At 33.3% G+C, this 27556-nt stretch overlaps 1 protein-coding gene across 2 annotated transcripts in view; it reads left to right on the top strand.

Annotated features, from left to right (window-relative positions):
* The first annotated feature begins 370 nt into the window (after positions 1 to 370).
* Positions 371 to 27556, top strand: part of LOC105221019 (probable serine/threonine-protein kinase tsuA) — a 60329-nt gene continuing 33143 nt past the window's right edge. The window contains exons 1-2 of one of the 2 annotated variants that reach the window (XM_011197653.3): positions 371 to 855; positions 23729 to 24259. In XM_011197653.3, the coding sequence (XP_011195955.2) occupies positions 537 to 855; positions 23729 to 24259 (850 nt within the window). In that variant the 5' untranslated portion in view covers positions 371 to 536. The remainder of the gene's footprint in view (positions 856 to 23728; positions 24260 to 27556) is intronic. The other variant, XM_011197654.3, reaches the window with a different exon arrangement.

The raw sequence follows: 27556 nt of genomic DNA, 5'->3' as shown, positions 1-27556 counted from the left end.
ATTGCTGTGTGCGCCGCTTTGAGACGCGCCGCGTATACTTTAAGCTAAGCGCTTTATTGCCTTGAGCAGCATTTTTGCTACGGTGAACGCAGCGAGTGAAGCGCATTCCGCGTATGCCGGTCTAACGGTCAGTCACACATCGTAACACTCAGCCATCGAAAAAGCGCCAGAAATCATACAAAAAAATAGATAATCATCGCATAAACATACAATAATTTCATATAATTAGTTGTAAATAATATTAATAATAAATAAAAAATAAATAAAAATAATTATAAAATTTAATATATAAAATAAAAATAAAATATAATAAAAATAATTATAAAATTTAACAAAATAAATTAAAATAAAAATAATAATAAAATTAATAAAAATAATTTTAAAATATAATAAATAAAAAAAAATAAAATATAATAAATAAAATAAAAAATAAATTATAAAAATAATTATAAGAAATTAAAAACAAAAAAATCAAAAATTAAACGTGAATTCTTCAGTGCAATATTTATGCGTTAAACAATATATAATCCGCCATAATGTCACGCGTATCAGTTTTACTCATACTCTTATCAATGGTCATTATCAACTCCGGCGACAGCAATCACAGTAATCACAACAACAACAACAACAACAAAAATTATAGTAGAATACATACATTTCATCAGCCATACAGCAGCATCAATAGCACGAAAATCGTCAATCATCCAGTATCTAGTTTAATAACTGCAGTCAACAATAGTGAAGAAACACGCGCAGAACAACAACAACAACTGCAAGAACAACAAAAGCAGTCAACTCCAAATCAACAGCAACAGCAAACAAAACAACAGCAGTCTGCGCAGCGCGACAAAAGAGGTGAGTTCATATCATTAATAATATTCTGAGTTTCATTCTCTAATTTTTTTATGCAAGCCAACTAACATATATACATATATTCACATAGATGTTATTAAATATACAATATGCTATATGTTCTCTCATCGAACACAAAACATTTAATTTCCATTTTATAACACCTAAGTCCGTTGCTATGTTTGGCACTGCAATAATTATGCATAGAATTGGTGTTTTAAAGTCAGTTTAAACTAAAGCGTGTCATAAATCAAAATGTCACGTCTTATGTTTGGCCGAATTTGAATTTGAATTTGTAGTTTCAATAGTTAATGCCTTTTAATATCGCTAGTTTCTATGTTTCTTGTTTTATGTCGGCGCATTGCATAACGTCACGTAATACAATTGGAATTCAAGCTTCTGGACCGTCTTAATTCCTTTTTATTGCAGTGCAGTCAAACAAGTCAACTTTTGGTTTCCGTATTTGCTGTGGATAAGTAACGGCGCGTGTTGGTTTTTCTAACACACAATTTTTTTTTTTGAATTACAATTAAATGATATTCAAACTGATCTCATATATGAGATCTTCTATATTCAAATCAAACTAACTGATTGAAATCACTCAATTTAACTTAAAAGCACAGTACATACAGGTATAAATAATTTCTAAGATTGTATGACATAATGCTAGTCTTATTATTCTCGTCTAATTTTATGTAGGATATCTTGAGCTTATCCTGTTGATATATGTTATAAACTTAACTAAAGGCAGGAAGTTCAATATAGTCGGTATATGGGTGTAAGTGAAAGAATCTACAGACACAGTAACCCATAACTACGATTTTCGATTAACTGATTCAATCAATTTTTGACCGGTTTATATCACTCATCCTCTATACTACCTATTAGAGACCGACCGATTAATCGGCCTTGGTATCGGCATCGGCCAGTATCGGTCACAAAATTAAGCATCGGCATCGGTATCGGCATCGGCCATATTTGGCCGATTCTTAGCCGATTATTTCTACCTCTTTCGGATTATACTAAAATAATTATTTTTTTTTCTTTTTTGATTTCTTTAGAGCATAAAATTTGAATTCTTCTGTTTACCATATATAACACAGTGATTCACATTTGACTAAGCTAACAATTCATTATGGTGATAATTTAAGTCTAGTATAAAGAAATTCAACAATTTTGCATTAATGAAAGGTTTTATTTAGCACTGCTAGAAACATTCGATTTATGTCAAATATGTACAGTTTTGTTTAAAGTTGTTGAGATTTTGAAGATAATGTCATAAAGTCACTATTATAGAAGCATTCAGACAGGGTCACGTAATAATCACTTGGTGCTGGCCTGGACTATAATAAGGTGCATAGGAAAGAACCTCCCAAACAAGCTTCCGAAGTTTCTATTGAGTCACTATCACTATTTGCCGCCTTTCACAATGTGAGATATAATTGACAAAAGTCATCTCTTTGAAAATAACGGATTGCGATTTTAGTGAATTTTTTTAAAGAAAGTATTCGGTCGAATGTTTCGAAGTTTTTTGGACATAATAAGGTGACTTTCAACTATATTTTAATAAAGGAGTTATGGGTTGTATTGGGAGGTGCCAAAAAAAAAATTTCCCAACTGCTGACATGATTCCGGCCGAATGAGAAACTGAAACACAAAAATTTAAAAAGGTTATTAAAGTTTAATATATTCCCTATACAATGACCTATGATTATTGAAAGATATCAAACATTAACAAAATGGCGTAGTTCTGAAAAAAAATTTCGATTTTTAGGTAAAAAATGGTCGTTTTTTAAATGCCAAGTTGACAATTTTCAACAAATCAAAAAGATCGTAGGTCATTGTATAGTAAATATATTCAAGAACATTCAGTTTAAATTTGAAGTTGATGGGTCAATATCTCGTTGAGTTATGATTTGAGTAATTTTGTGAAAGGTCGTTTCGAGAAAAACGCGTGTAAAGTTTTGACTATAGCGGCTAATACATGAGAGCGATTGCTCTTTAGAACGCTGCCATTCAAAAACTATTCTAGATACGACCTTACCTTTCACAGGATATTTTTGAAATTATAAACTTTCGAATAAGCAAAAAATAAAAAATCGATTTTTGGAAAATGTCACACCGGTATACCCCTTAAAGGAAAAAAGCTATATTGCTGATTGCAGATTCGCTTTGAGAAAACGCGAATAACTTATTTGTTCTATCAACATATATCTTATAATAATAATTTATTTAGCTTTGAATATTAATTAAATCACTAAATAATATTTATATATTAATTGAGTTGTTTACCTATTTTGTGATGTTATTTGTCTTTGTTTTTATTTTGTTATGAAAGAATCGGCATCGGCATCGGCATCGGCCGATTCTTTGCCAACTGGCCGATTAATCGGCATCGGCATCGGCATCGGCCAAACTTTTGGTATCGGTCGGACACTACTACAGATCTATAACGTCAGTAAATTAAGTAGATGAGGTATATATGAGGCCATGATCTAAATCGGTCTACTTTAATTTAGAAAATAAATCAAATTGTGGAAAAACATATCTGCTTAATTTCATTAATATATCTCAGAAATATACCTATATAATTTATAAAAGTATAAAATAAACTTGATGATAAAAAATCTGCATATAAATTCTATGGGGTGCGGTGAAGGATTGCACAGATTTTATACATTAGTGTCAAACTAAGTGTATTGTCATGAGAATGACCTGCTGACTTTTTTTTGCTATGATATATCATATACTCATATACTCGTCAAAATGTCAATATATAGAGTTGAGAAAATGAAGCTAATTCTATTCGGTATATGGGGGTTAAAAAAGTTATGGACCCATTTTGACCATAAACTAGAGTTACTTCATATCAGAGCAAAAATTTGTGTTGAGTTTTCTTCGGATTTATCTTTCCATATTCGACATTGTTAGTTGTTTTCTCTATTCTAATGAAAATAATCAGAATGAGTTCAAAACTGTCACATACGAGAAGTATGGGTGGTTATAAACCGATTACGAAAATATACAAAGGAATCTTTTACCATTAAATGTAGAAATTACAACAAGTTCAGCAATAGATTCTAGATAAGATGATCATTCGAAATATACAAGAAAATTGTTCAAACAATCAAGAGAGCATTCCGAATGATGTAATCTGAAACAAATCAATCCAAATATGAGACATTAAGCGAACTCTAAAAATATAACCATATACAAATATTTGAGTTGTCACACTTATCAGATATCTTTTTAGGAAATCATGAATACCTAACGCTCAAACATACCACCCTAATGGGTCAGTTTACAAACTGATATCTGAGTGCAAATACTTTTTCTGAATAAAAATTGTCTCTATTTGACGAAATTTTTAAATGTCGATGATGATCACTAGGGTGGGCAGAAAATATTGATCTTCTCAGTTATACTAAAATACAAAAATTTTAAAGCAACTAAAAATAACGAAATCACATCTTGGTTTTCATTCCACTTACAAGTAAGGTTAGATATTTGAAACACAAAATTGCCAAAACTAAAACAAATCTATTGTTAGGTATTATTATGCAAATCTGTTCACGGTTAAAACAAATATGGTCATATGAGGTATATTCGTATATATGAAAAAAAACGCGTTGTAAATCATTGCACTATTGAGGCTTATCGATATCTTAATATATGCAACTAAAAGTGGAGTATATGATTCTGCATGCTTGAAGACAAATGCAAATGTAACAAAACAACCAACGAAGTGATGTCTGCATGAACTGTCGTTAAAGAATTCTATCAATATTCGTGGAACCATGACTTATTAAGCGAACTGGTTTGAAATCGTGTCTTTCTTTATTTTTGGTGTTTCTGTGTTTCGGAAGCAGCAGCTTTAATATATTATTTCGTGTATATGTATATTAAATGATGAACAATAAAAACTAAAGCAAATTCAGAGACAGATACATATATGAGTATATACAAATAGTTTTAGTTTAAGTCGCTGAACGCGTTTGTGACAACTGTTATGATATCTATTTTGCATTTTTGTGCGACATACAGACATATGCGCATATGTTAACTGATAAATTTGATAAAAATTGAAGACACGAAATTTTTATTATATTTTTTTTGTATTATTTTTTTTATTTTTATTTTTCTTTTTGTTTTATTATTATTTTTTGAAATTTTTAAAATTTTTTAAATACTTTTTTTATATAATTATTTAATTTTTTTTTTTAATTTTTAATTATATTCATTTACGACTTAGATTAAATTTTTGTCAATATCAATATTTTGATACTAAATCGGCTATTGATATGTACACCGCATTTATTATTGTTATCTAAAGTGCGTACATTGAACCTTTCCAATAATTAATTGCTTCTGTCGAAAATATCTAAAATATGCAAATTGGCGCTGGCGAATTACAATGATTCTGGAGACACTTAAAAGCTTTGGAAATTCTTAGCAATATTTATAATCAAGCTATGCAAATGTCGCTGTTGTAACAATAGCAACTTTTTTGCGGCATGTGCGGATCGAGAAGAACAGTGGCTACATAAAGTCAACAGACAAATGACTAAAGGTCGTTCAACTCATTTGTTGTTGTATGGCAATCAACTTTAATATTACTAATAATAGTAATTATAATGGAATGAAGTAATAAGTAGAAAAAAATCATTAGCGTAAACCAGAAGTGCGTGCAGATTAAACAAATGGCCTTGAATGTGCTAACAAATTACCAATTATTGCGCAACTTTGGTGTTTTTTTTTCGTATAATTTATGAAGCCCAAGCAAACGCCTGAACACTTCGTCATTTCTAATTATGTTTGCCAATGATTCTTTACTTTTTTATTTTATGCGTGAAAACTAGAATCGTTTTATAACCTTCATTTTGTTATATTAACAGAAATAGTTGTAGCAAATGTTTCAAAAAAATATAATTTATTGTTTTCTTAAAAAATTGTAGTCTCCCATTTCGCCATATTCGGTATATAAAAGTTTTTGTATACCGAAAACTTAGTATACCGAAAACTACTTTCTGTATACAAAAACTTTTAATAAAGTTTCAATAAAGAAAGATCAAACATGCATGAATTTCTAATTCTTTTGTGAGAGTTGGCATGTTTGCATTTTTTTAATGAACAAAAAAAAATTAACTAAAACTGTGTTAAACTTGTTCAAACAGCGAACTTGTTGCTGTTCAAGCGGTTGTTATGTGTTTATTCGTTTATTTAGCGTTTATTATATCCATATTTAATTATAATAATCTTACTATTGGCAAGATAAACTGGCTAAGTAAGTTTTTAATTAATTGAAATATGAAAATTACAAAATTATTTTGGAAATAAAAAACAGACTACTCCAAAAATGTAGAAAGCTATATAGTCTATAAGATATATTTAAAAAAGTGGCAACTCTAAGAACAGACTTATATAATACCTTCATGTGAACTATTGTTTTGTAACTCTCGGCACGACTGCTCTATTATTTAATGTTGACTACCCCATAACAGAGGCTGGTTTTGATCACAGTTCCTGATTAATATCAAACACACAGAATTTAAGAGTCTTTATTAGGCATCTTGAAACATGTATGATCCTTGATCCCCCCTTATGAACGCAAATAATCAACTATCTTATTAATGGTCTTCTTCGTAATGGAGTTCTTCGTATAAGTTTTATGGTTAAACTATAATCAAGATCAAGCACTAGTTCACTTTTTTTTGAAGTTAAGTTCAGTGTTTCTTAGGATATAAAGACTTACGTATTCTTGTGAATTTATAATTTTTTTTTAATTGGGATCACATAAGGCATTGTTAAGTCGAAATTTTAACACTCACTCCAGAATATTTTATATACATACATATATGCTTTACTTTTCAGCCTTAAGTAAGGATTACCGAAGCATAGTATTCAAAGCAAAAGCAATATCTTTTGGGGTATCGCCATTTATAAAAGGCCTTTGAATTTATTTTTCTGCGGAAGACCACTTTTAATACTATGTTCGGACCGACATTGAAAACATGTTTTCATAGCAAAAATGGGGTTTCGTTCTAAAAATTGTGTTTTCATCCATGCAAAATCTGTCAAACGAAATCACAGTTTTCGCTGAAAACTACTTGAAATCTTACATTCCACTCATTATAATCGATGTCTGCTTTAGTCGATATAATTTGAAGACATATTTTGCCATCCCCAAATTGTCAGTTCATATTTGTTTACATTTTCAAAAGAATGGAGAAAAAACAAAAATACAAAAAAAGATATACGTGGGGTCAGAGGAAGGAAGCGCTCCTAATTGAATTGTGGGAAAATAAGGTGTGTGCTTTACGCGTGCTCAGTAAAAATAGCCACATTTTAGGCGTAATGGCAGTGGAGTTGCAGCAACAAGATGTGTAAATCACAACGGCCGAAATTAATTAATTTGTAGAGGCCGAAGGATGTCGCATAATTTATAAAATAAACGAAAGTTTTCTTTAAAAAACACAGATCCATTTCGTTGGCAACCATGTTCCCAAAAAATATTCTTACGTTGCTGGATAATATATACTATATTGCAAGATAATTATCTAGCTTTTCGAAGTCAATACCTTCATTATTAAAATTTGTTTGTCGTGATTCTAGAAAATATGTTATTTTAATAAAAGCAAACATTAAAGATTCTAAAACATAACATTCTCGTTGCTCAAAATTGAAAGAAACAAATAAATTTGTGAACTGTCAATAAATACTCATCGAAAACACATGACTGACGACTTTGGTTCCACAATCCACAAATTGTGTTTTTAAGATGTTTTCAATGTCGGTCCGAACGTAGTATATGTTTATATATATGTGTAGTAAAGCCTGATTCATATCAAAGTTGTGTAGCACCTATTCAAATCCGCTATTTCAATTCATTCTGAAGTCATCGAAAAGCTAACAAACTTGATACCAGCAGTACACAAATCTTAAAATACTAATACACATCCGTATTTATAAAAATAATCAAAAATATAATAATTGTTAATCAAATTATAAAATTTTATATTATCGAGTTGATCAGTGTGTTCTTATTTAATTATCTGCATGCAATGCATCATCATGCATGACCAAATGTTTCGTGATATTTCATTCTTTTGTTTAATTACGATGATTAGCAGTTTGTGGTTCTTCAGTTCCTTCCTAATTTGAATATTAGCACGCTTATCACGAACATAAATCAATTTGCCAAAAATCTTACTTCAACCAAACGAATTTGGCGAAACTGTGAAATGAAATTATATTTTGCTTGAGCAACGTCAAAAAGTGCAAATTTATTGAAGAACATGAAATATGAAACAATAAAATAAAAAATATTAAGTTACGAACATTAAAAACGTTAGACACAAGAAGAAGCAATTTCAATTATAATACCACAAGAAAAAAATAATAATAAGTGCATTAGGAAGCACTTTTGATACAAAATAGGTGGAATAATATTTTATTTAATTACTTTCTGGTAAAACCGCAATTTTTATTTTACGGTTGCGAGTTGATTCAATGTATAGCGAATCGTAGATGGCTATGGCGAATTACGTGGGATCCATCAAACGAATATCGCTTTCAACGAAATTTCAATTAGGTCCGGTTCATGTTGGTACGAATGTTATGTGTGACCAATGTGAAGTATTGAAACTGATTCATAAGAGTTGCTTAACATATTTTTGGAATTTGAATATTAGGATATTGTTCAGTATACATACAAATATCATATTTTACCAAGAAGAATTTAGTGTTTATGGAAAATAGCCCTAAAAACATAGTTTAAAAAAGTTTGTCATACTGAGACATCATTGGTCTGATTTCTCATAATTTTGACTGATAGATTTCTTAATTTCTTTCTACACTTATTTTAATATAAATATGACATTAATGTTTAAATCGACTGGATTGATATTTTTAATATATGGCATTATCCTAATCAAAATAGATCATTTCGTCTCTCAGGCTGTTCTTCGAAATCCTTTCAAATCATGACATCTTTACGAAGTATTATCGCTTCTTCTCTGAGCAAATACCATAAATGCCATCAACTTGGTATCCAGCAAGCCAGTATTTATCTATTAATAGTATTAGACATTAACAGAATCCATGTTAAAATGGTTAAAGTCACCATTTAGTTAGAGAGACGACCGGCCCTACGTCGGAGTCTACACTATGCATAAAATAAATTAACTAGGGGACTGAAGTTTCGCTTAAAATATATAGGGAATTTCGGGCATTTGAAAGTTTCAGAAATATATAATATCAAAGAGTGATTCCTTGATAATTCCCATATATAGATAGACATTATGGTATTAAGACTCGCAAACTGCCGTTTATGTATGTGATTCCAGAACTCACACAATTTTATTTTGCTTATTAAAATAACGATGTAAAAAACAATCGCTATGTGTCACGTCAGAAGATGGCACTTTTTCCTACGGACAGCACTATCAAGAGCGGTAGGAAATGTGCAAGCTGATTGCTATTGGAGCTCAAATAATTCTAAAAACGTTTTCTTGGCTCCTTTGCTTCATAAAAAAGTTACTTGGTTGTTCTACACGTCAATATTCATCTTCTAAGTGATAAGTGGTTTCAGCCAAAATAGGCAAAGAGCTGAAGAGTACGTAAAACCATCATATTATTATGGCAAACTTTTGGTGATCGAATATTATCAAGCAATGGGCCTGCCAATTGTCTAGCTTGCTTATGAGATGTGGCTATGTTAGACTACTTTTTTATAAGTCATTGTTCTATGCTGAGAAATTAGTTAGATCTAAAAAGAAGTAGAGCAATATTTAATGGCTTATTTGAAAGAGAAGTTGGGCTATGATGGAAATAGTTTAGTAAAGATTTTCATAAGATGAAGTCATCGTTGTCTTATAAAGAAAACGGAAACAAATTTCAATATCAAAAAATCCTATCAGGAAAGGTAATATGTGAAATAGAAGAACCTTGGTGGACAATTCGATTGAAATTACATATCAATTCCACTCTACTTACAACAATTTAACACTCTCTATAAAATAAATTCACTGAAAAAGAACCTCCACCACAGGTTCAAATCCTCATTACTGATTTCATTCTGTAACTAGTTTCAAATCAAAAACAAATAATAATAATAATCAGAACAAACGAAACATACCTACGCGGAAGCATTACGAAACCTTTAATGAATCGAACTTTATGACCGATTGATTTTGAATTATGTTAACCAAAATTTAATTGAAATTTTCAAAGTAATTGACACTAAAACCTTGAATTAACGTGAACCAGCTAAATATTATATCAAAACAGCAAATGAACTTTAAAGCCTTAATTAGATAGCAAATAGATTTATGAATATGCAAGTAATATAGGTACAAGTGCACTACCCCACTGTGACAAACAATGTACCAAAAAATATTTAATTGAAACACCAAGAAATAATAAACAAAGCTTTTTTGTTGCAATACTCGCAAAGGGTAAATAAATATGTACAGACAATGGCGCGTGAAACACCATACTATAGAAATAGATGCATAAGCCGAGCATAAATGGCGATACATATTCGTATGTATGTATATGCATGTGCATTGGTGCCAAGTCAAGTGTCTAACATTGAAATTTTGATTCAATGCTGGCAGGTGGTTTCACGTTCTCGCTGCTGTACACACGATTATACAATACAGACACATATTCATGTATGTATGTGTTGTTGTAGTCATATTAAACATGAATACATGAATTCCCAAACTGAATTTGAATTATGTTTTGGTATTTACACGCGGATACCGTACATACGGCAATGTGTGCGTTAAGTATGCTGAGGGTCGTTAAGGTCGCGTAACTTCGATAAATCTCTGACACAAGCAGCTACAATGGCTGGTGGCACAAGTTACAGATGCCATGTGCAGCGGCGAGACAAAACAACCAAAAATGATATCAAAAGCGACAAGAAAACAGCTAACTTCAGCAATAACAACAATAACAACAATGGCAAGTAAGGTGAGATAAGCGGAGACGAAACCGTATAGTGAGTAAATTGTGGCTTGTGGTGCTGTTGGCATTCGATTCGACTATTAAGAAGCTGTGTAGAGGTAGTTTAGATATATGAAAATATGACTTTTTGTGAAATAAAATCATTTCTAAGGCATTATAGAAGTAGTTCTATATTTAAGATATACTGAAACTTAGACAAGTAAGTACAGTTAGTTTAAAAAATCTATTATACCCTTCGTTAAATCACATAATTGGATATAAAATGTATTTGAAATACGCTTAGCTGAATTTTTTTTAGAAGTAAGACGGCATTATGACAATGAACAATGTATGTACATATGAATTTACGACTATAATTTGATGGATTGCAATGACCACTGGCTACAGATTCGCAATTTATTTTTTTAATGCAACACATTTTTCAAACATTCAGGGGTTAAAACAAAAACATTATTGCAATGGAATTTTTAGAATATATACTTACATACATATATACTTATGTATATAGACATATAGTATACAACTTCTCACATTTATGACAACCTATAAATTTAAACATATTTCCAAACTAAAAGATTAGTGAGAAGTTCTTTCATGACAAAAGTATTCCGAAGTATTTTTCATTGTCGAGGCGCATAAGGGTACCTGCAGAGTGGACGCTCAAAGCCGAGCCGAGCGCAACGCTGATTAATGCGAGAAAAAAGCTTCAAAGCGTTAGAAAAACAGCTTTAAAGTGTTTTTCGGCGCCGAAATACGCTGAAACGTATTTGTTCACTTGATTGAAGTGATTATATGTTATTTATATATTAATATCATTATATTTTTAATTTTAAGTAAAAATAAAAAATAATTAACTTAAAATATTAATTTTAATAATTTTAATTTAATTTGTAATTATATAGTAATATATTTTTAAAAATGCTCCAATTGTCTTTTAACTTTGTATTCAACCTGATTGACGCATATTCATTAATTTTTTTTTTACGATATTCGTATTATATCTGTAAATATTAAAGAACAAAAGTACGCATGTACTTCCATAATAACAAATTACTCGTTTGATTCCGCGCTAAACTCTCGCATCTACTCTGCGGTACCTAAAATTGATCAGCGCTGCTCGAAATCAGATTTACTACAGCTTTCGTAGTCAGCTGAGTATTTTTAGCTTTTCCTTCGATAAAGATGAGTATTTATCCGGGAAGAGAGACGACTCTTACTACAAAACTTGCAAACAAATTTAATTTAGTTCTGTATTAATCGAGATCGTCAATCGCTGGTCAACTACCAGCACTTGTGTAGTGGCGAGGTCCTTTGTCCCTCAGCGCGATCATTGGATATTGTCCAATGGGTACCCATGGATCGTGACAGATGCAAGTTGCCAAAGCTGTATGGAGGAAGGCGAGGTGGAATCATCTAAGCATTTCTTCTTTGTCCAGCTTTTGCCAGACTGAGGTTGAAACACCTCGGAAGGCTCTTTTTCGGCGATCCCAGCGAATTGGCTGGAATCGACATTAGCCGTCTTTAGAAATTTGTATCAGATTCCAAGCGTTTTGCTGAATTTTAAAGGTCTTTGATCCACAGGTAGTTTTATTAGTATCACAATGGACAGCGCCAGGCTGTCTAAGTGAGATGTTCTGTTTTTGTAGTGATCAGCCTACAAACCTAACCTAACCTAACCTAACCTATTATTCGAGAGAAATCTTAACGATCTCCATCAAAAGAAAGACTCTCTAAAAATAAAAATCCGTAGAAAATGAAATGCCGTATAATCTTAAACAAAGTGAAGCAGTCAACAGAATTCAGTAATGGTAACAAATTATTAAACATTTTCAACAGAAATTCCTTGGATTTCTGCAGATTTAAGACAACTAACAACTTTTACTGTGGTTATTTGAAAAGAGAGATATGTGTTAGTAATGTACAAACGAAGTATTGACGAATGCCCGAGGCAGTTTTGTGTCAAACTCTTCGATATGCCGGCCGAGATGGTCGAAAAAGTACCGAAAGACTTTTTTTCTGTGGTCACTAAAGGCGTACTCTTGATTGATGCTGTATTCGAAAAATACTCCCTATAAATACAAAAGAGCCAAATTAAATAAAAATAACTCAAATATAAATTGCGGTCGCTTCTTCTTTAATGTTAATGTAATTGTATAAACGCCCCATATTTGCGTCAACAAACAAAATATTGTAACAACTCATCACTAAAATGACTTGTGTGGATTATCATGAGTACGAGTACATTATTGGATAGTATAACAAACCGCAGATCACTCTAATTCAAATAAATTTTGATAGACAGAAATTTGTCGATACTCGCGCTGCCGATGAATTGCGAATGCGGGCGAAAGTGTACCAATGCAGCATTACTTTACCAATCACCACAATTTCGGTCAGTAATTGCACCTAAATGTGTTTTGAATGCTGGTCAATGTGGATGGTTACAACATCACGATTTCACTTATTGGCGCAGTTGTTATTGTAATGAAATGAGCTAGCTGATAATAGCTGGTAGCATTACTAGAACGTCAGTCAAATGGACAACAAACGAAACCGAAATGAGTAGTTGATTATTGAAAGTGTTGCTTGACAGACAGACTGACAGACAGTCCGACCACAATAAGCGTGCTGTTGCCGCAGCAGTGGCAGTAGCTGTAGCGGTGGCTGTGGCTGCATTTGAGCAGGTGGTTCTCCTCGTAATTAACCTCATTTCGCTCAAGCGTTGCCAGCCAGCCGCAACAACAGCAAAACAATGGAAAAGTACTGCACAAGTTTGATTCCTTGATGGCGCCGACTACGAGTGAGATCAGTTTTCACAAATCATTTTCTGCTTATTGTATTGTTCATATGCAATCGCAGTTTAATTATATAACAATTATTTTGTTGGAAAATTTGTAAAGTTATGAAATCTTCGTACACTGATTAATTGGCTGCTGCATTTGCACTTACAATTAGACCATTCTTCCTCCACTCAATTTGCTCACAGCCATTTGCTAGTGGAAGTATGCCTCATTTCAGTGATCGAAATTGCCAGTTACAATGCTGTTAGGCTTAGTATTGTCATATTGATTGCTGCCAATTCATCATCGCAACGATTTGTCGTTCTGCTTTCAATGCGTGCAACAGCGTGCAGCATGCCAAAATGTGGTTAGCTTTTTTGGCAATAAATCAAGTTGTGCGCAATCGTTTCTGTAGGTGAATTGTGACTGTTCTGTGTTCCACTTGCAGATTTTGCGGTATTGTTCTTACTAAACTCAGAAAGATGCTGAGAATATTCTAACAATCGTCTTTTGCGATCTTTGATTCAAACTAATACTTGCAGTCACTCTCCTAAGATTTTTTGGTTACTCGGTAATTAAGCCATAATTACTTTATTTCGCTCTTTAGTTGCAATGTTGCCAAGGAATTCCGATTCGAGTTTTCAGTCTAAAGATACTGAAAGGTGGAAATAATAGTATGTACAGTCGCCATATGAACTTTCTGTAAAGTATTTGTAGAACTTACTCGGTATTTGAATCCCTATTAAGATGTTAGAAAGCGCCTTATATAAATTTTAGGAAATCAGTTATGTTCAAGACTAAATTCTAACCTCACTTTCCATAACAAAATCAATACTCCATGATAGTTCCTGAAAGGTGGATCTAGATTTAGTAACCTCTAGTAGGTGCAAGTTTTTGATATTTACCGTTCGAAGAGGGTATAAGGCAAGTTTATTCCCCTATAAATAATCCAGCGGTAAATTATTGAATTTAATAAATGTTTGTCAAAGCCGTAACTATCCGTATTTATTACAACAGACTGTCTCGCAATCACGATAATGTTGGCTCAGTAGATTGAAGATACGTTCGCTGTATAAAGGGTGCTGAAAATTGTAAGCCATGGACGTAAAGATCAAGAACTCTTCTGTTGTTTATAGGTACATTATTTATTCGTTAAATGGGTTTGGACAATGTTAGCAAGTTGATGAAGCTTGATGGGATAGAACATCAGAATACTCAGCCAATTTTTCATTCGAAGATCTAAATGGCCGTTAATCAAGAGTGTGAATTACGAATTAGATAGTGAATAATGTAATTTAGGTATTATCAAAACATGTCAACAGTTTGGTGGCATGAAGACGGGTCTCCTCTATAGATAAACTGTGGATGAAACCTTATTCAATATTAAATATCTGTAATATTTCATTGGCTATTCGAACAGTTACCTCTATGTTAGGGTTAATCATTCAGATCATTACCTAACCGTTAAGCCATGCTTACTCAATGGGATGTGGTATGCGGCGCTTGCGGCACCCATTCATAAGTGACAGTATTGCCTCGAAGAGAAATCAACTTATACCACGGATATGTGATCGTAAATGCGCGCTATTTATCAATTACAGCTGCTGTGATCAGAGTGGAATGTTTCTGAATTATATCCAGTGTTTACATGCATTTGCAGTCAATATAATCGTGACTCTAACTCACGTGGCATACAATGCTTATTTCATGAAATCAGAAAAAATCTTTCGTAAGAGTTCATTCAAGTGGGAATGGCAATGACATTCATGCATATAAATATTGTATATGGAAATAGAATATATGCATTTCAATTAATTACAGAGCAACAAACAAAGAATTAAAATTGCAAAGATTAATGAAACTAGTTAGAAATGTTGGAATTTATGGAAGTAATTAGTTGTGAAGATGTCTAATGACAGCGAATGAAATCATCTTGCATAAAATACTGGAAAGTGAAGGCATATAATTTTAATGACAACTAAATGGAGGGCATAAATCACCGCTGCAACAACAGCGACCCACTGAAAACGAACTTGAACGCGATCTTGATTTCGCTGCCGCTAATGGATAGTAACTATTTGTCAGCTCATTCGGCTAGTATTATCGGCATGCGCTTGAAAATCGTTAGAACATCTGGAACTACCAACGAAATCGAGCGCGCACGAATATTTGCTGACATTGATGAAAAAAATTTGCATGCTCACTACAAATCACCAGGGAAAATCTAAAAATATTTTTACAGAAAAAAATAAAAAATTCAAATAGAACTGCAGTCAACAAATGATTTGTGGTTGGCACATTAAGCCGTGGTGTCCGCAGTGTCCGTGACGAATGTTGCACAACTAACACTAAGTGAACAGCAATAATAATAATAACAACAACAAAATCACCATTAACTGCAGCCAATTATCAACTCTTTCTGCATTGCTCCCACACCGTACCGCAAGCGCGGAAGGCTGAAAGCGAAAAGCGTCAGTAGTCATTGTTTTAGTGGCGCTGAAATTTCCAGCTCGAACAATGGACACTAAATCGTCGCAAATTTGTGGCATGGAAACTTTTTCAGAACCATAAATCGTGTGGTTGCAAAAATCCGTGATACTCAACAACAACAAGAACAGTAAATTTCTGCAACAAAAAAACGAAAAAAAAAGAATCTGAAAGCTGTTGCTTATATTGTTGGAAGGTTCTTTTTGTCACTAACTAAGCTGCAGTTAGCTAGGGGAAGGCAGGGAACGGAAAGCCAAATTTGCACGCTGGCCTCCAGCTACCGTTACCAACGAAAAAACACTCTTCAAATTAATTAATTGTGTTATATTTTAGATGAAAAAATGCAAAATAATATTGCATGCTAAACACGTACGTACCGATTTCGTACAGACTCGTGCAAGGTAGTGCATTCTCGTAAATTATTACCTTCATAATTACGAAAACAGCTGTCTGATCTGTACATTTATTTAAGAAAAATATCAATCAATCGTTTCTTATGTTTAAAAGGGAAAAACTACTCCGCGTTCAAAGAAAACGAAGTCTGCTCTATTGACCGGAAATATGTGAACGACCACATAGAAGAGGTTAAAGTGGGGATATAACTCTACTATGCCGACTTATAGGGCCGTATCGACGTTGCATTTAAAAAAAATCGGGCTCATTTGGCGAAGAAAAAAGTTGTAACCACCAGTTTGCTTGATTTAGGTAGGCTACGAACTGGCGACCAACTACCGTATTCTCCAGATAAAGTCCGGTGCAAACTTCAAAAAGTCACTCGCCAGGCATACATTGAAGCCAAAGAATGACGCTATTGTAGCCACGGGGTCCAGAAATAAATGTCCAGACGAGTTAAGGAAGTTAGAAGACGGGATGCACACAGTCTAACTAAAAATATTACCGAACGCTAGCTTCAGAAGCTGCTTGACGGAGGTCGAGGTGTAATTATTGCAACATTTCCTTTTGGAATGCCCCGCTTTTGCGAGATCTCGGCTAACATTTCTTGGATCTCACTTTTTACTGCACCCTCGCGAGTTAAATACAACGTAAACAACTTCTAGGCGATTTGTCGATTCTTGAATCCAAGAATGAGGAGATTTTTCTGTATCACAAAGGTAGGTAAAAGTTTAAATACGTTTCCTGTGGAGAGAATAACCATAAAACTTTACCTAAAGAAGTTGGAAGTATGGCTGTATCAATCGTACCGAGCTATAAGGGTTCCCAACTTTTACATATTTTTGTAAACTATGTATATATCGTACGTAAGTACATATGTATGCGCTTAGCATATTTTCGGTATGAATAAAAAACAACCAACGAGTGGCTAACTTTTAATTAACACTGCATTACTGCACTCGATTTCGCAATTTTCAATGATGTAGATTTTGTCGCTGCACTTCATTTCATGGCATCCATGATGTCACAGTAACACGAGTAAATATATACATGTACATAGGCACATACATATATCACGCGTCAACCTCAGTACATTTAACTGTCGATTTTTACTGTGCAATACCTTATTTATTGCAATCACTTGCTAAGGCATCATTTTTGAAGGACTACAACTGCCGTGCATAGCTGAGACTGGTAGGCCTGCAAGGAGACGCCAACTTACAAAAATCTCAATGAGGTCAATAATGCTATCGATAAGGTGCAATAAAACACAATATGTAAATTAAAATGAGACACTTGTAGTTTATTGCGCAATTTAATTGCCGAAAAAAGTGCAAAAATAGTTGGACTTTATTAGGTATCCTGCATGTTACCGGATTTGGTTGACGAAATCGAATTGAATTTAAACAGGTATACGATTATACTTACTTGCTTACATATACACATATCCAAATACTTGCAAATCCACCAAAAAATTCAAAAATATTACACATGACTTACGCAATTTTATGGTTTTTTCGGTGATTGCCTGCTGCTACTAGCTGAATCGTTTGGTTAACTTAATCGTAGCGTGAGTTTAATCACTTAATTACACTGGTAAGCTATGAAAGACCACTGCAACAGTTTATTACTTCAAACTTTTACGAAAAGATTTCAACAATTTTATTGATCGAGTATGCAATAAAGCGCTATTTGTGTCTCCGTTTTGCAATTTGTTGTATTTGACAGAAAGAGTTGGTGGCCGCCTCACCCTTGCTGTGAAACAATGAATCGGCTCTTCAATAGGCTACCTCAGGACTGTGGTAGTAGGTCTCTTTTGGACGTTATGTCTCTATTATCATTTCAACTCATTTTAATTTGCTATATAAATGAGTCTACAGGAAATTAAGATCCCAATGCTTTTTTCTCTCTTTATAATGACAATAAGCTATAGTAAGAAATCTAATTTTTCTTTCCTAATATAATACGCCAAATATATATATATATAATATAATAAAATGTAGAGTTGCCCAGTGTATCTGGAGAGGACTTGTTCTTTGTCCGTCAAATCAAACAAACAAGCATTGATTGGTATAATTAAATCAATAAAGGACTAGGAAAAGGTTTATCAAAGCTGACTACCCTCTAAAGGACTTGCAACTAAGGCTGTGTATACGCATATATGCGAATACATCTATTATGTCTCTCGACTTGAGTATAGTTGCCAATATACTATATCAGTACTTTGTACGTTGTAAAGCTACTGCTCTCAGTTTTCTTGAAAATGGTGACAACATACCTCATTTTACAAATATTTTATACAAAAAAATGCTTTTACCACAATTTAAACAAGCATTGAATTCAGAGTCCAATGGCACATATTTTGTTAAACATCACCGTCAAATGAGCGCTCTTCACTTTAATTCGCTTAAAATGGCATGAAATAAAAAGCAAAACTGTCATAATTCTCGCAAGCAAGCAGTTTACGACTGCAATGGCGAATTGCTTGCACCATAGCAACTTTATGAGCTTTATGTTTGCCATAAGTTTTAACTACCTTTTAATAGTTTTTACGTGAGCAACTAATTACGAGCGAAGAGATTGTACGACCCACCAGCGATGCAGGCATTTCGAAATAAATTAAAGGGCACTCAAAATAACGAAAGCAGAATGAGGGATAGCAAGCGTGTTTTTAGTCAATAAAAAAAAAATATTTATATTATAATTATATTGTTATTAACTGTAAAATTATAATAATACAAGCGTTAATGAGTAGCTGCCAAAAATACCACAGGCGAAATGATACGCATTCAGATAATATCTATAACAAGGGAATGGCAATGGCAACACTTTAGTCGCTGCAAAAAAAAAAAAACAAAAAAAACGAAAATTATGCAAAACAACATTTCGAATATCACTTATGTGCCTCATTACATATACATTTAAGTGCATATGAAAAAAATACAATAAATGGATATGAAGCTTGTTTGTAATTGTGGCACTTTTATACAATAAATCGTGCATTTATGCGTTCATGTATTTAATAATTAATATTTTGGCTAGGTACACTTATACATATGGTCTCTTGAGTATGCACTTTAATAAATTGACGGAAATATGTTAATTATTTAGTGTTTACACAAATTGCGCGTTAGTCAGCAAAATTATTAAATTTTTAAAGTGCATACATACATACTTATAAAAAAACATATGTACATATATATAAGTGCAATATGTAGTATGTATGTAGTAGAACATTCAAAGTCAGTGCGTGAGTACTTGACATCTATTATATGAAAAAATACACATATGTACATTACAATGTTTCAGTCGTGCCTACTCGAAGTGGTCACACTTGAATGAGTACAGCAAACACCGAAAGCTATGAATATGTACATATATTGTATTGAATACAGTTTTATAGAATTTAAGCAGTAAATCATAATTTAATTCAAGCCAATTGAATTGGAGTCCTTCAGTACATTTAAAATGTCTCAATTATTGGGACGATAAGAATAACGGACGAGCTTATCATTCAAATATCCTTATAAATGCTTAATAGGATTAAAGCCAGAGGTTTGGGCTGGCCAAAGTAGGAGCTGTATCGATTTTTGATCGAAACATTCTTTTTTAACCCGACTTGAATGTATGAGTTCATTGTACTGCTAGTATTTAAAGTATCTTCCAAGTAATTTTTTTGTGCTGAGGGCTAGAAATTTTTACTCAGCATCACTCCGTAGGACTCTAACGTCATTTGCCTTCGATCAATACCAGATTTGATAGACCACTATAGCTACAGCAACCACAAACTAAAACATTTCCAACTCTGAATTTAATGGTGCCTTGGATGTACTTACTTTGGAGCCTCGCATGACTCATTTGTCAATCTTTTTGACTGGTTTCACTCTTGGAAGAAATATTCAAATAATAGCAAAAAATGTGGTGTGGTATCAGAATTTTGTCGGATACTGTAATTGCAGTTGTGATGCACTTCGCGCTTTGCCGAAGAAGTGCCTCTTTCTATGCAAAATAACATTTTGTTGATTTGTTGGTTGAAAAAGGATCCAAGGATGATCCCCAGCATCCTAAAAAAACTCAGTCGATTTTACGAATTTTTTAAGTAACCCTTGAATTTTACATTTACAAAAAATATATATTTTATTGCCAATTTTGAGAGATTTCAATAATTTACAATAGCAAACTTTAAATAGGCATCCGTATACTCTCTTGTATCGAATTCAACTCGCTCAAACATAGCGAAAATAGACAAGATGAATCAAAGACGGCATTATAACGTTTAATTAGCTTGGAACCATAATTTCTCCTGGTTAGATGTCTATCTATATATCAATAAATTATATTAAAGTCATAAAAGATAAATTATGATTTCTTAATAAGTTCATAGGAAGACCAACCGCAATAAAATTATGCTTTTACTTCATAGACTCTCAAATAGTAACTAGAAACTCATTATTGAAATTGGGTATTAGTCCAAATATAACGTCTTTAGTCGACTAATCAGTTGTAAATCGTCATTGAAATTAATTTATTAAATTTTTGTTTCATTAGTTATCTCTGATTTTTGAACAATTTAAATCACTTAAAATTTTAAAATAATAGCAAAAACTAGTTTTCTGAAATAATTCCGCATTGAAAAAATAAATAAATCAACAATGTTTGCATACTTTTTCGCACATATTTCCAGAAAAAATTTGCTTTCCGCTTCAGCCGAACGACGAAATTGCCGATGCGTATCGTTTGGCAAGCAATCTTTGCACCTCATCAAACTACAGCTCAAATAAATCATTTAACGCTCTTCAATGTCGCTTCACTGATGTCATTTGCGCATGCGTGACGGCGTTTACTGACCAAATCTTCAGTTTTTTTTTTTCAATTAAATAACCAAAATCTCAACAGAGAGGCTTGGTTATTTGTTATTTACATTATTTGGGCTTCTTAGTGCTTGAAGAAATTTTGATTGTTTTTTAATTTGATGAAGCGCATACGCACCTACTTGAATTTACATACAATACATACATATATGGTGAAATATTTACTATTTATGCTTGATTTGAGTATTTGTTATATGATTGTTCATATATATAAAAAATATGCATGTATATACATATATACTCATATGTATGTTTATACTTGTATAAGATGGTATGCAAATATTTGTGTAGTTTTGGTATTTACCGTTGTTATTATTACTTTAGGCGCTATTGAAGATCTGCTTGTTAGCTGAGTGTGTGTTCAAAAGTATGTCAAGGATAGAAAGTCTACCACATACTTCTTTATATGAAATATGAGCAACAACAACGCACCTGCGCATCAGCCAGGACTGCCAAGTTGTTACTAAAGCAAAATGCGTTGATTTGCTCATTAAAATTAACACTTTAAAGTTGCAGTTGGTATTAAAATTAAGGATCAATTTATAACTGTTTCTTAATAAGATGAATGTTGTTGTAATTGATGATGTAATTATGTAAATCGAATGAATACTACACAGAAAATTCGAAACAGTAAATACAATTGTATTTCATTACATACAATTGTACATTACATACAAGTACATACATCTGCAATCTATGTAAATTTTTATATTCGCCCATGCACTGTTTGTTTTATCCATTTATTTTGTTATCAAATATCTAATTACAATTAATAACAACAATGTTATATACATATGCGTATCTATGTACCATCAATGTGCAGATGTACTGCTGTACAAGCTTACATATGTTAAAACGGTTTTGAAGTGCTTACCGCATGATTTATGATCGCTTGTCAGTGATGTTTTCTTTCACATCTCAGCTGTGCAAAATATTTTATTTATAAACTACACATATATTTAGATAAGTGTTGTGTTCATTATTATGTTGAAATTAAAATGTGGGCGATGAGCAAGCAAATGCTTTTTGCGGCATCAAAGAAATATGTCAGTAAAGTGGGTCGCTTGTATGGTCTTACAAATGTTTGCAGGTAATTAAAGCAAATTTCCTTCACCTCTTGACCTTGACATCTTTTTCGATGAGCTATGCAGAAATTGATTTTCAATAGTATTTAGCGATTTAAGTTCAGCCTTCGACAGCACGAAAAAGAGCTGCCTATGCCGCCATGTCTGAATTTGGTATCCCCTCAAAACTAATACGACTATGTAAACTGTCGTTGAGCAACACCAAAAGCGCCGTCAGGATCGGGAAGGACCTCTCCGAGCCGTTCGATACCAAATGGAGTTTTAGACAACGTGAGTCACTATCGTGCGGCTTCTTAAATCTATTACTGGAAAAAATAATACGAGCTGCAGAGCTAAATAGAGAAGGTATAATCTTCTATAAGAGTGTACAGCTGCTGACGTACGCCGATGATATTGATATTATCGGAAGCAACATCCGCGCTTTAAGTTCTGCTTTTTCCAGACTGGATAAGGAAGCGAAGCGTATGGGTCTGGTGGTCAATGAGGCGAAGACGAAATATCTCCTGTCAGCAAACAAACAGTCAGCGCACTCGCGTCTTGGCTCCCACGTCACTGTTGACAGTCATAACTTTGAAGTCGTAGATAGTTTCGTATACCTGGGAACCAACATCAACGACACCAACAATGTCAGCCTCGAAATCCAAGCAGAATCACTCTTGCCAACAAATGCTACTTTGGACTGAGTAGGCAATTGAAAAGTAAAGTCCTCTCTCGACAAACCAAAATCAAACTCTACAAGTCGCTCATTATTCCCGTCCTGATGCATTACATACATTCAATACTATTCTGAGTTTAAACCGTAGGTGTAAAGTATGCTAATTAAAGAATAATGTTTGAAAGATCTCTTGAAAAAATTCAATTGAAGGAATTTCCGAACTATGTTGAGAATTTACCAGTTCTATTAATCCATAATTTGACTTGAAGACGTCTGACTTTTTGTTCTCATGCTGAAACCACACTTACTGATTAATCCATTGAAATTTTCTAACCATAGAACTGCCCTAAATACCTACTTTCCATGTAAAACATGTCCTTTTTGACCTCCATAAAATTATAGACTAATAATTCTTCTCCTATGTAGTCGATGTCTATGTAGTAGTTAATAAATTTTTGACCCGTCTTCTGAAACTTTTACAACCATTTTCTAATTATACAATGCGATTAGCGTTGTCGTCGTATTGGGCAATATATAATATATTTAAAAAATATAGATCTTTAAAATTTGTTACTCTAAAGTATTTTCAATAATATTACCACAAAACTAACTAAAACTTTTTCTTCCTTCCAGCTTCTGGCGACTTCCAGTTGGACGAAGCGGAGATCGCGCGACAAAATCAGATAACACAACAAATATTTGCCAAATATTTGGAACGACGACTCTTCCCAAATCGCAGCACAAACGAACGCATACCCACCATCTCGGAAATCTTACCCAAACCATCATCCTCTACGACGGCACGTCCACGACCGCGTGGTTTCTCCTCCGCGGCAGATTTTCACAATTTCCGTCGTGGTGTTGATACACAAAAAACGAACGGTCGCAAACGATATGGCGGTGCTAATCAAAAACAACGACAACGGCCGAGGGGCGCCGGTGCACATCGTCAGCAATTAGTTGTTGAACCTGAAGAGGAGGAAGAACAAGATGCAGAACCGACGCTGCAAAAGAGTACAGAGTATTATACGGATATCAATGCCGATGCCGATGAAGTGGCCGATGATGGTCAAGAGTCACTACAAAGTGTCGAATCTGAGCAACACGATCACTACTACAGCGATGTGTTTAATCGTGATCCCAGCGAAAATGAAATTGACAGCGGTAAGTGAGGGTCGTTGGCGACTTAAAAACTTTTAAATCCAGACTTTTAAAGCTATATATGTACACTAACATTCATGTACCTGATGCTATTAAATTTTTGTTCACTGCACTCAGCGTGACATTGATTGAGTGGATCATGCTTTGCGTTGAAAAAATTGATGCCATGATAAGAAAGATCATTACGCGCTCGCGATCTCACGCTCAAGCGCTTAGCTGACTCTTATATCTTTAATTAAAAATGCCTATTTGGTTGGTTATTTATTTTATTGATTGGTTTTTGGCATGTCAGCTTAAGTTGGTATGTTATTGGAGACACAAATGCGATTTACAAATGCAGTCAATAGAATTTTATGGTATGAAAAGTTGTTTATAAATTTCGAGTTCTGCTATCACTTCCTAAAATGGATACAGTGTTTCAAGAAGAATCTAACATTGCCGATTTTTGTATAGGTCCTTTACTACATTTGTCTTTTATTGATACAGATGGCAAGTTGATTATTTCTAATTGGCCGCCTGATGAAAACCCTGACTACGAGCAAGACGGCTTAAGGCATCAATAGGCTTATAGCGCTCTACATTTCGTGATGAGATCTGAATAAATCTTGTTAAATTCTATGGCTCCCTTCGTCGGATTTCATCCACTTCCACTTTCCATATGGTTCTATAGCTTTATCCATTTCCTTTGGCTTAAAGAACTTAAGACTAAATTAAAAAATCGAATTTAATATAAATAGACGAAATAAATATTTCAGTATAAAGCAGGTAGCAAATATCTATTCTGTCCAAAATTAACCGTCCAAATTATTAAGGTATTAAAATATTTTTGTAAGACCCGAAAGTTCTAGAGTCTTTTCATTGCACTTTATTCTCTTCTGAATTAAAATTAACTTCTGAAAACGATGTAGTTATAACATATAGTTAAACTTTTTGTACTAGATTATACCAGTGTAAGTATTTTATACCTGTTTGTTCGATTCAGCACTTTCTAAAGTTTGTAGAATCAATACGTTGAACGTACTAGAAAATGGACTTTCCCGCAAAACTCGCCGTCTAAAATGCAGATATATGATCTGTAAGTTCGTAACCGTTTTCTCTGTATGCTATTACTTGTGGAAGACGAAAGGTAAGCAGATTTGTGTCCATCTTACCAAGAAGTTTGACACTTAAACAGAGCTGAGTCATGAGTTACGAAAATTAGTCGTAAAAAGCTTTTAATTGTCCGGCAATTAAAAATTCTTATTTGTATTTCTTGTGAATTCCCATTGGGTACTCGGCTGTGCATGTGATTTCATAATTTGCGGCTAATTACGAAAAATATCATTGAGTATTTCAGTTGAAAAGCTGCCATTATCCGATAAATAAGCACACTTTCCATAAATTCTTTGTTTCAACCGCAAACAATCAAGTGAAATAAAAATCCAAGGTTTAGTAGCTCTCGGGGCAGCGATAAAGGTGTTTATAAATATGTACGAGTACATAGCAACTTACCGTTGCTGTGTCTTTTATAGCATTCTTCTTACACGCGTTGTCATACAGTTTATTCTGCAATCACAAAAACAAAAACAAGAAAAGCAACAACTACACCATGACTGTATGCGTGAAAAAGCTCACATAGCTGTCAGCTGGTACACGCGTCGCCGTTTGGCCAATGGCCTCTGTGAACGGCATCGGTGCGCGCCCAGGCCTTTCTGGCAGATCGTAGCGCCTTCCGACGCATAATCGCTTACACGTAATTTATTATACATTAACTTAAAATCAGGTTTTTATTTTCTGTTTTTTTTTCTTTCGTCGCTCATTTTCCGCTACAATATTTAAATCTTGCAAGCGTGTTGTTTACTCCAATAAAGTGTAGGCTTTGTTCGTCTGCCTTCAAGCATGTATGTGTGTGTATTCAATTCGATTCACTTGGAATGTTGTGCTGTCGTTCAATATCCTCAAGGTCGACAAGGAATCGCACTTAACCGCTAACTGACGTGCAAGGATCTTCTGCGGTGCATTTCTCGGCTGCTTAATAGTCGCAGGTTATTGGCTTTGTTTAGCGATCCCCTACGGTCTGTCATTAAATTGCAACTGCTAAGTGATTTATTTGCGATTTCCGTCTTTTTCCACTGCGAAATTTTTGTATGTAACTGAAACCTGATCCTAAATTATGTACTATGTACACTGCGATAATTTCTGTAATTTGCAGAATTTTTATTATGCGAAAAACGGCAATAAACATTTTTTTTTAGTTTAAATTGCCTGCCTTGCTTAATCTTATTGTAGAGAAGTAATTTCTTTTTTTGCAAAATTAATCATTGCTAAACTAGTTTTAGAATACCTTCACGAGGTCACTTGAACTCTTGATACTTGACTCGTTATAAGTCTGAGAACATTCCAACTAAGTATATGAAAATATCAGAGCTCCTACCGAGTGTGGTTTCTGCAATACTGTTGACACTTTAAAGGAGGGATTTAAGATCGTATGTACTATATTTGAATTTATTTATGTCGAGTTCGTCTAATATGCACCAAATAATATTCATAAAAAGGTCTTTGAGGTCTATATACTATACTATTATAGTTGACAAACAATTAGATTCTTCATTTTTAATCTCGCTAGCAATAGTAGATGAGAATATGTTGCCAAAAACTATGGTATCTATCATTGCCTGCTCTAGGCTTTCTTGTTTGATGAAGCTGATATTTGAAAAAACTTATATTTGGAAAGTTTTATGGACAATTCAGCGGCAAACAAGAGTTTGAAAGTATGAATGGAGAATGTGGGAGCAGTCTAATAAAGCAAAAATTTGTTCGATGGATACTACTTTAAGAATAAAAGAATACTATTTTCTATTCCCGTTCTCAATTCGTTCTCTTTTCTACATTATCATCAAGACAGATCAAAATGATTGAAATACTTATATAGGAAATTAACTTTACATACTAAGTGAATGTCAAAAGAAATAAAGAGCCATTTTCGAAACGCCACCTATCTGATATCTACATATGAGCTCTTCTCTCTTATGATTAATATTTCTCAGTGACACAAACACAAAGCTATTAGAGTATCATATGAGTATGAGTATGAAGTGATAGCGTTGCGACTTGAACTAAGGTGATACAATTCATAAAAGATATTTTAGCATCTATAATACAGTATTGATCAAAATGGTATAACCTTATTATATAATCTTCTCCGTTTAATTATACCAGTTTATTTCATGTATACTAGTTGATTGTTCGATTCAGCAGTCTACATGTTTTGACGAATAGAATAGCAGAAGATAAATCACTTTTAATTTAATAAATTTAAAT

This window comes from Zeugodacus cucurbitae, chromosome 4, assembly GCF_028554725.1.
Source record: "Zeugodacus cucurbitae isolate PBARC_wt_2022May chromosome 4, idZeuCucr1.2, whole genome shotgun sequence".
NCBI lineage: Eukaryota > Metazoa > Arthropoda > Insecta > Diptera > Tephritidae > Zeugodacus > Zeugodacus cucurbitae.
The sequence above is the reverse complement of the archived record's forward strand: the minus strand, read 5'-3'. Positions and strand labels throughout refer to the sequence as shown.